Here is a 10,631-nt window from a genome sequence, read left to right on the forward strand (position 1 = left end):
AGCATGAAGGAATAATTATAGATTATCTGTCATGTAATCAAAGCAAAAAACCAACAACGAAGTCCTCAAACAAATTATTCAGCGCTTTCCTCTCAGACCCCAACACAACACATAACCTCAATCTCTTCCCATGTGAATTCACCCTGAGCTGCCTCCCTTCCTGGTAACAAGAGTGTGGTTTTCCGACATGCCAAATTAAGGATGACTAATTTAGCATGTATCTTGTCAAGTATCTCAGAGTCTTGTCACTGTGATGACAACCAAAGTCATTAACAGGTACACAACTCTACCATGAAATTCCAGTACTTGCCCTGAAGTCATCAAGGTTTGCCTCACCTGCCTGCTTACTTCACTTCCCACAGACGTTAATGTGAAGTAATAGGCACACAAATGGATTCAGGCCTGTGGATCAGACACATCAGAGGTTCTCAAACAGTGGTCACAGGCCACTGGTGAACTGCAAGCTCCCTTTAGGTGGCCCTGGGAAAAGCTGTGGAGCAACTGGATTTCTTCTTCTTTTCTGATGACTGTCAAGACCATTTAGAGCTGGGACCAGATTACTAAACAGACTATGGCCCATGATTTTCATACAACAGCACTAGCGCAATATGGGATTTTCATCACTCCACCTCAAGTCTAAATACAGAAGCAGGAAAAATGTTGCAACTGACAAACCCAACTTCAAATAACTTTTGTTCACAAGAACAGGTACATTCATCACATTAGAAAAGACAATACTATGGTTATTAAAATACTAGTTAAACATGTGCTTTGCTTTACAGAACAAAAAAAACGTTTCTTAAGTGGTTTGCTGAAAAAAGTTTGAGGACCAATAAACAACTTAAGTGAACAGGGCCCTTTCCAATGTATATTCAAAGAAAGCATAATTAATCATTTTATGGCTGCTGTCATAAATCTATATAGTTGGAAGTATGTCTGGCTGGAAGTAATGAAACTTATTTCCAATCATACACACTACTGCAACAGTTTGACTTCACCCCCAGGGACACACTCCACTGTCTCTTGAGACAGATGGATGACAGCAACACACTTTGGGCTGAGATACAATAAATCTTCATCTTTTGTGAAGTCATGTCAAACTTAATTAAGATAATGTTCATCATGCCTGTATCCATATTTTTTAAAAAAGTTCTTAACACATTTTCAGGGGGGGAAATTGAATGCACAAAGTGTTCAACAACTCACTTCGAAGGGAAGCAGTTTAACCAAGAAGCCTTTTTAGTTCACTTCGGAAGCGGCTGAACAGTTTCCCAGATGAACTTATTTTCAAAAACATGACACGCAGCTTTCCATCTCTTTTGCTCTCACAGAACATTTCCTGGGTGCTCCTATTTCAGCTTTGCTCAGCAAGTGCAGAGGATCGCTATGCAGGGGAGGCCTTGTCAACTGCACGTAAATTCTGCCAGCACCAGCATCAGGAGGAGGGCCAAACTCATTCAGCTTTTTATTTGTGTGTGTATGACAACAAATGCAGAGCTTACGTTGCCCTGGAAAGTGCAACCCATGCAACAGTGAGAGAGAGAGAGAGAGAGAGTGAGAGAGAGAGAGAGAGAGAGAGAGAGAGATCTGTGGCAACTGGATTAAGGGCGAAAACTTTCCTACCTCGGGATTTGGATCTCCATCCTCCCCCACAAAAAAAAGGGGGGGCGAGGGCGGGGGCTTTGAGAAAAATATGTCAAAACAAGGAAGAGCGTGACTTTGCTGCTGCTCCTATTGTCCCTCCCCCCATTCCGTTTTGTGGGTCACACATTACCCCATTTCCCTCCCTCCTCCAGACGACCCTCCAACTACCCACCTCGCTGTATCCCCTGGAAAGGCGGGAGCTGCATGCCAGAGCCCCCCCCCCAAGTTCTCCCCACTTTCCCTTTCCACCCCTCTGCCCCCACTTGCCCTGAGGCTGCCCCTCCCCCTCCCTTGGCCTGAGGCTGCCCCTCACTCTCGCCCCTTCAGCGCCCTCCTCACCTGGCCCTCCCCCCCCCCAGCCACTCACCCCCCCGAGGCTTCCACCGCCTCCCGCCACCGACACTTCCTGCTTCCTCAGGCGGGACTTGAGGCTCTTCATGATGTTACTGCCGCCGCCGCTGCCCCTCAGACTTCGGGACGGGACGACGCTCGGCGCCGGCGCCCCTTTCCTCGCCCCACCCCTCCACCCACACCCAGCCAATGGAAGACGGCCAGGCCCCCGCTGCAGCCATTGGGGAGGCGGATCCTCGGGAGAAGGGCGGGACTTCCTTGGTCTCTTTCGGCAAGCGGCCCCAGAGCGAGGACTCCGTACCCGGGTCGGGAGAGGGGCGGGGCTGGCCAGGTGCCTGTGGGGCCACGCCCCCTAGGCGGGGAGGAGGCGGGAGGCTGGGCAGCTTTAAAAAGGGCCGCGCGCACCCTGCGCTGGAGGAGCGGCAGCTACAGCCGCCCGGGTGGGAGGCAGGTTGGGCTGCCCTCCGCGTCTGGCATAGCGCGGGCGAACTAGCCAGGAATCCGTGGCGCATCGAACGCTCGCGTTGCTAAGATCTGATAAAGTTGACAATCTTTTCTTGGACTTTTCTGTTTTAACTCATGTCCAACTCATTCTACGTGCCCATTTTATAGTTTTGTTTTTCATCTTTTTTTGTCTTGTTTTATATACATTATAAAATGATAAATAAATTTGCCAAAAAACCACCCCCCACTAATCTTGCTGAAGCTGAGCAGGCCTGGTTGTGTGGCCTGCATGGCCATCCTTGCAGGGAGGGCTTTCCTAGGTCCTGAAAGGGCACCAGCCACAGGCCGATGGGGCAAGGGTGCAAGTGCTATTGATAGTTATGGGTCAAGGCCCAGGATGGGCATAGCCAAAGGGGGCAGACTTATTCATACAGCACATGGTTAAACTCTGCAACTCAGTCCCTGAAGTGGCAGTGGGTGGCCACCAATCGAGATGGCTTTAAAAGAGAATTAGACAAATTCATGGAGGAGAGAGCTATTGATGGGGAAGCTGGGGAAGCTGTTCTCTGCTGCCAGAGTTGGCAGCAGAAATGCTTTTAAATACTGATTGCTGAAAACCACAGGAGGGGAGAGGGCTTTTGTGGGTTTCCCACAGGCATGTGGTTGTCCACTGTGAGGACAGGATGCTAGACGAAATGCACCAGTGGCCCAATCCAGGCAGCTTTTCTTATGCTCTTAAAAGGATGGGTGGCTGGGTCCTGACCCCACCCCATCCCTAAAAGAGGCTTTTAACAGGGAGGGAGGGAAACAAATTTTTTTCAGAGTACCCAAAGGGAATAAGAGTTTTATGTGGGGGGGGGGGCGGAGAAGATGCAGAAAGAGCCAGTCCCCTGCTCCAGACAATAACCCTACTTGGATTGCAATAGGACCCATTGTGGTAAGACTGCCAGCTGGCTGGAATTGGCATTAATGTAACCCAGCCTTCATCCAGCCTGATGCCCTCCAGATGTGTTGGGCTACAAACCAGCATGGCAGGGACTGTCTGCTGGGCTGCAGCTTCTCTTTCCAAAGGGTTAAATGCTTTCCACAAGATCTGATGGCCTATCTCATCAGGGTTGTTTACCATGGGAAAAGAAACCCAATTTTTCCCCACACTGCAGTTAGAAAGGATCCTTCCATGTGGGCTCAGGAAAGAATCTCAACGGAGAAGCTTAATGTCTGGGGGACGGGGAACAGATGCTGCAGGCAGGCAGGAGTTTAGCTCCCAAGAGGCTTCATCAGATCCCTTCCACCTGGGCACTCTCCCTACCAGGATCTCCACACAGCTGGATAGCTTCTGACAAAGGAGAGGAGTCAAAGAGGCAGTGACTGTGAATCATAGAATTGTAGAATTGGAAGAGGTACCAAGGGTCATCTAGTATAACACCCTGCAATACAGGAATCACAGCTAATAAAACCTGACAGATGTCCATTCAACCTCTGATTAAAACCTTCCAAGGAAGGAGAGTCGTGGTCCATTCCACTGTCAAACAGTTCTTACCATCAAGGAGGTTCTTCCTAATGCTAAGCCAGAATTTTCTTCCTTGTCATTTGAATCCACTGGTACGTGCCCTAGCCTCTGGAGAAGCAGAAAACAGGCTTGCTCCATCTGGTCATGCTGGCTGCTTAGGGAAGGCTGATGCAGAAGAATTAAAGTCACATATGGAGCTGAAATCTAAAATATGAAGCCATTAGCAAAATGAGACAAGACCCCGGGGAACAGCTTAGATCATAACTGACTTATCAGGGCCCGTCTGTCGCATCTAAGCCTCACGATGCTTTGCCTTGAGAGCATCCACTTCAGTTGCCACAAGACTCTGTACACAGGTGTACTCATTCATACTTTAGCTGTGATTCCTGCACTGCAGCAGGTTGAACTAGATGGCCCCTGGGGTCCCATCGACTACATTTCTATGATTCTAGCATGCGATTGCAAGCATAGGTCTGTGCAACAGGAGGAGACGAGAATCCGCTGGGATGGGGGGAGGTTGGAGTTCTTTACAAGCTACAAAGCCATCGCTGCAAACCCTCTGTTCCAAGATCTCTCCGTGCCACTAAACAGTTCCTGTTCTGAGCACAGGAATAGCCAGCAGCTCCATGCCATAAAGGCTGCTAACCATTTATTTGCACAAGCAGAGACTGGTGCCAGCAAGAGGTGTCTAGACGAGGTGCATTATGCATGATAAGCCTGGCCCAAAAAACCATGGGAGCACTCACAGAATCCTCTTGCTAGAATCAGTATGGTATAGTGGTTAGAATGTTAGACGAGGATCTGGGAGACCAGAGTTCAAATCCCAACTCAGCAATGAAGCTCTCAACTGGGTGACCTTGGGCCTGTCAACACCTCTCAGCCTAATTTTACAATACAGTGGTACCTTGGGTTACAGATGTTTCAGGTTACATACGCTTCAGGTTACAGACTCCGCTAACCCAGAGATAGTACCTCGGGTTAAGAACTTTGCTTCAGGATGAGAACAAAAATTGTGTGGCGCCAGTGCGGCAGCAGTGGGAGGCCCCATTAGCTAAAGTGGTGCTTCAGGTTAAGAGCAGTTTCAGGTTAAGAATGGACCTCCGGAACAAATTAAGTTCTTAACTCGAGGTACCACTGTATTTCAAAAAGTGAAAATCCGAATACAAAAGTTGTTGAACTTTTGTTAAAAATTGCCCAAAGTTGTTTAGCCTTTTTTTTTTTCAAAATCTCAAAAAAGAAGTTTTTGAGCCATATTTCAGGAAAATCACCAAAATATAGACTTCAGACATTGGTTGCCATACATCTGGATTTTCCTGGACATTTTAGCGATTTCCGCCCGGACACTGCTTCCAACTGCAGTATTCTGGCTATGTCCAGGAAATTCCGTACGTATGGCAACCCTATCTCAGCCTAACCTACCTCACAGGGTTGTTGTGGGAGTGAAATGAGGAGAACCATGTCTGCCACTTTGAGATCCTTGAGGGGAAAAGGTGAGGTATAAATGCAAGAAAGAAAAAAAGGACACAATATGATCATTGCAAAGACAGGGACTAGCGATGGGTTCCTACTCTCAACTATTCCAACAACTGCAATTCATGCCAAGATGCAGTTTGTCTGTTTTAAAGTGCTGCACACAGGGAGAAAAGCTGTTTGTTTTTTTTGAATACAAGATGCTTGGGGAAGACCCCCCACTTTTTTTGCAGATTTATTGCCATATTAAACCTCCCAGGATTTGACAACAAAATCACCGAGGGCCAACCTTGATCAGAGTGTAGCTTTCTGAAAAGCCCCGCATTCAAGACCCCCAACAGAGCGGCCACAATCTGAAAATAAATCCTCTAATTTTATACCTGCCCCCATGCTAGGAATTCAGGCCATGCTTGCGGGTGACCTAAAATTATAGGAGGTTACAGACGTGATATTTATCATTTTAAAAGTAGCACTACGCTGGTGGCTGAGATGCCCCGTGCCTCCTCCTCCACCCCCCCCAACCCCGCCACAGTGGGCTATTTGTAGTTTGGGGCGCATCAAGAACATACCAGACAGCTCTCCCGTCTCCTGCCTCGTTTGTTTTCCCTCGTCCAATACAAATAAGGCAATTGCACGACACGCTGTAAACTTAACCTGCCGGGTGACACAGGGCCACAACAATCCGAGGCATGCTCCTTTGGGGTCAAAACCTTCCCCCCGTGTTGCCTGAAATCTGCCTTCAAACGGGATGGAAAGCAGCCTGCACTTCTGCTCAAGTTAGAAAGCCAGTGGCATTTGGAAGGAAAGATTCCAGAGTCCAGAGGAAATGCTTTTACAGTTTGGACATTGAGAAGGCACAACTATGTTCACCCTGGCCTCGCGCCCTCTCTCTCCCCACCACCACCACCAGGACGAATTAGGAGCAAATTGGCCCGTCATAAGCAACAAGAAGTGTGCAAGCCAAGGTTTAGTCACAGGGACACTTATCCAGCTTATCCTAGCACACTTCAGCCAGTAATCCATCCTTGCACAGTTCAAGTGTTAATGAGAACCTGAAGAAAGAGTTGGAAGGGAGGGAACTGTCCCCCTTCCACAAACTGGGGCGCCCCAGGCATTTTGGACTACAACTGCCAACAGCCCCTCCCAGCATAGCTGTAGGAGGCTGGGGCTGATGGAGGTGAAGGGCACCTAGCTCTATCTCAAACGTCAAAGCAGTGAGTGTCTTTGCTGCTATAGCCCCAAAGCACCAGTTAATGTGGAGGAGGTGTCCTTTTAGCAGTAGGAGAACCTCCCCGCTTGCAACCTTGCATACGCTGTTGTATGGCAAAGCCATATTTGTAACGCCTGTAAGAAACCTGCAAGCAGGATTCAGGCATAAGAGCCCCCTCACTTCCTGCGGTTTCCAGCAACTGGTACTCAAAATCCTTGCTGCTGCCTCCAACTGCGGAGGCAGAGCAGATCCATCATGGCTAGTAGCCTTATTCTCCATGAATCTGCCCATTCCTCTTTTAAAGCCATTGCTGACCATCAGCGCCTCCTGTGGGAGCAAGTTTAATAACTTTAACTATGCACTGCGTGAATAAGTCCTTTCTTTTTATCTATCCCAAATCTCCCAACAGTCAGTCGGCAGAGCATGAGACTGTTGATCTTGGGGCCATGGAGTCGAGCCCCATATTGCGCAAAAGATTCCTGCATTGGAGAAGGTTGGAATAGATTATACCTTCCAGTTCTATTATTCTGCTTGCTGATTCAGCATCACTAAAGTTCTAGTTCTAGTGAGATGAGAGAGGGAGAAAAACCATTTCTCTATCCACTTTCTCCATGCCATGCATTAGAATATTCTATTCTAATTCAATCCCATGCACAATTTATAAACTTCTATCCTATTATCTCTTACTCGCCTTTTCTCTCTACACTGAAATGCTGCAACCTTTTTTCATAGGACAGTTGCTCCCTCCGCTTGATCACTTTGGTTTCCCTTTCCTGAACTTTTTCTAACTCAACATCCTTTTTGAGGCGAGGCAACCAGAACTGCACACAGTATTCCAAATACAGTGCAATAGGATGCTACCCTCAGGGCCAGCACTGACCCTTGCTCAGAACTGGAATCCAACTAAGGCCACATCCTCTCTTGCTCTGCTGCCAACACTCGGTTTTACCATTTGTGCTGGCCATAGGAGTGGTCTGCACAGTCGTGGCATGAGGCCACTGTACAGATTCCTTGCTCATCTCCTCCAGCAGAAAGGGAACTTTAGCAGCAGTGTCAGATTGAGGCTCACACTCTTAAGTAGCACAGAACAGCCTTTGTCAACCTGGTGCCCGCTGGTTTAAACGCAGACTCTGCTTCAGGACACCTTCTGGCCTCCCCAACGCAGCATCTGAATCAGGCAGGGGCAGAACCCATGGCCCTCCAGAGGTTGCTGGAGTCCAGTTTCCATCAGCCCAGCTAACACAGCCAATGGACAAAGATAAGGACGGCTTCAGAGTCCTGCAACATCTGGAGAACAGGTTCCCCATCCCAGATCTAAGAAGATTTAAGTAGAAATACATGATGGAAGCAAGCCCAGCCTATTGTAAGAGCTGTTTGACAGTGAAACAGACAACCTTGGAAGGTGTAAATGCTCCTTCATTGGAGATTTCTAAGCAAAGGTTGGGTGGCCACCTGTCAGGGATTCTTTAGTCATGATCCTTGCAGTGCAGGGGTTTGAACTAGACGATCCTTGGGATCCCTTCCAACTATGGTATGATTCCATGACTTGGTCGTGCTGGCTGCATCAGCCAAAAGAAAACACACACAGTGAGGGGGGGAGGAGGATTTTCTTTAAAAAGTCACAACAGCCAACCCCCACCCTTCACTCGCAGTTGAGCCCCTCCAGAAAGCGAAGTCAAGGCAAAGAAAGCGCTCCGACTCCTATCTCCTTCCACTTCCCCGTCCCGGCCCCCACCCCCCGGTAAAGATTCAGCATAAAGGCACAGCGAACAAAGAACGGCAGCCTCACCCAGAAAGAGGCCATCTTTGAACTCTGGCGAACGTGGAGGAGGAAAGGATGGGCGATGCAGAGCCCTGGGACGGCCAAGACGGTGCCTTCGGTCCTCCGCTGCAGCTTGGTCCGCCGGATCATTGGCTCCAATCAGCCAACAGAGCAAGAGGGGACAAGAGGTGGTCTTCTCAGCATGCAAGCTTTGTGGGTATCACAGAGGCAGATGGTGCAGGAAGCTGCTCCAACACGCACCACCACCACCACCGAGCATGGGAGAAAAGGACGAGCAAAAAGTGGTGGACCATTTGATGTATTGCAACGGCAAAGGATATGGATAGAGTGAAAAGAAAACAGCCCCATTGGAGGCAGGAAGCTGAAAATCAGATTGCTAGGAGGGGGAAAGGAAGGAAAGGGCTGGGACAATGGAACAGCCCTGAAAAAACACAGCACTTTCTCAAACATGTACCAGAAACAGCTAACTGTGGAGCCAGAGTTTGGGACGCACATTAGCAAGGAAGGCTTAGGAGCGGCCAGAGAGAACCTGCTCCAACCTTCCTCAAGCTAAGAGAGCAAGAACCTAAGAAGAGCTTGCTGGATCAGGCCCATGGTCCATCTGGTCCCAGTTCTCACAGATGCCTGTGGAAAACCCACAAGTAGGATTTGAGTGCAAGAGTCATCTCTCCTCCTGTGGCTTCCAGGAACTGGTATTCAGAAGCAGTGCTGCCTCCACTGTAGAAGCAGAGCAGATCCATTGCGGCTAGTAGCCATCCATTGCCACCTCCTCCATGAATCTGACTCATCGTCTTTTAAAACCATCACTGTCTCCTGTTAGAGGGAGTTCCAGAATTTAGCTACGCGCTGCTGCCCCCCTGGTGTTTCGGACAACTCCCACCAGCCCCAGCCAGGTTGGGGAGGGCTGAACAAGAGCATGGCTATGCAAGTGGGGCCAGGGAGCAGAGGGCATTGCACCAGATTCAAATCTCCATCCAGTCTAGCGGCTGACTGATGGCCTTGGGCAGCAGGGAGCCTGGATAAAAGGCCATTTCACAGGGGTAAAGGCCCCCAGTCCACCTGCAGAGGATTTTGTACCACCAAAGCCTCCCATTACCCAACATTTTCATTCCACACTCTAGTGCCATTAGCCTCAACCACCAGAGAGACAGAGACAGGTCCAGGCGACAAGCAATGCCTATTTCAGGAACATCTGAAGGATACAAATGAGGAATAGGGTTATTTTTGTTCCAGTTATATAGGGCACTGCCAGAGGACAAAGGGCCAGTAAGAGACGGGAGAAAAGAGGCAACAGATTTCATGGCCATCTCACTCTCCAGTGAAACTGTAATTTATTTATTTAGATAATTTCTTTGTTATACCAGGGTCTTCAACCAAAGAGGGTGGAACCAATCTTTTCCGCTCTGGAAACAGCTCCGCTGAACAGAACTGGATTTCATCCAAAGACCCCTTGCAGGAGTATATTCCATATCCTGGTTCCTGGGAGCTCAAGGTCACTGTTTTAAGAGGTGACATGACAGAAGTTTATAAAATTATGTATGGTGTGGAGAAAGTGGATAGTGTCCATCCCCCCCCCTTTCTCTCGTAGCCTGATCCAGCAGATTGCTCTTGTATTCTTATGTCCTTTAGGACCTGGACTCTGAAGTCTCCAGTTGCCCAGGACAGTGTGCAGAGAAAAAGCTGAAGAACGTTGCAGCCTGTGCTTGCTGACCTCTAGTTAAGGGGGAGGACTAAGAGTGCAAGATCTGCAGAAAACACACATCCCATTCTCTCTAGCTGCCCTCTAACCCAATCCAGCCACCCAAGATGCACCCTGACTGGGTTTACTTTGGGCTCTGAGGACGCTCCATTCCTGAGGCACTGTAAACCACTGTTAAACACATTATGGGCCACCTATTAGCAGACAATTATAGTTACGAACCTCCACCCACATAGAACCCCTTTTGCACCCCACTCCTTTGCATTCACCACTCATGGCAAGAACGCTTACGCCCAGCTAATGATCTAGATACCCTCCCACATATCTACTTGGTCCCAAGAAAGCTCCCTTCTCAGGTGACCCAATCTGTAGGGGCTCTCCACTTCTAAACGACAGTGTCCAAGGCCAATCAGGACAAAACCAGTCAATGAAATAAACAACTATTTGACTTTTAGAAGACATTTGAAGGCAGGCCTGTATAGGGAAGTCTTAAGGCTTTATGCTTTATTGTGTTTTTAGT

At 48.7% G+C, this 10,631-nt stretch overlaps 1 protein-coding gene across 9 annotated transcripts in view; it reads right to left on the reverse strand.

The window, feature by feature from the left end:
• The window catches only part of UACA (uveal autoantigen with coiled-coil domains and ankyrin repeats), a 49,916-nt gene extending 41,169 nt beyond the window's left edge, over nucleotides 1-8,747 (reverse strand). For 2 of the 9 annotated variants that reach the window (XM_083586200.1, XM_083586204.1), the window contains exon 1: nucleotides 8,419-8,747. In XM_083586200.1, the coding sequence (XP_083442326.1) occupies nucleotides 8,419-8,541 (123 nt within the window). In that variant the 5' untranslated portion in view covers nucleotides 8,542-8,747. Of the gene's footprint in view, nucleotides 1-2,011; nucleotides 2,182-8,418 lie in introns of those variants that run through there. The other 7 variants (XM_083586197.1, XM_083586196.1, XM_083586205.1 and 4 more) reach the window with 6 other exon arrangements.
• Between the last annotated feature and the right edge of the window lie 1,884 nt (nucleotides 8,748-10,631).

Source organism: Podarcis filfolensis (assembly GCF_964270895.1).
Source record: "Podarcis filfolensis genome assembly, chromosome: 14".
NCBI classification, from domain to species: domain Eukaryota; kingdom Metazoa; phylum Chordata; class Lepidosauria; order Squamata; family Lacertidae; genus Podarcis; species Podarcis filfolensis.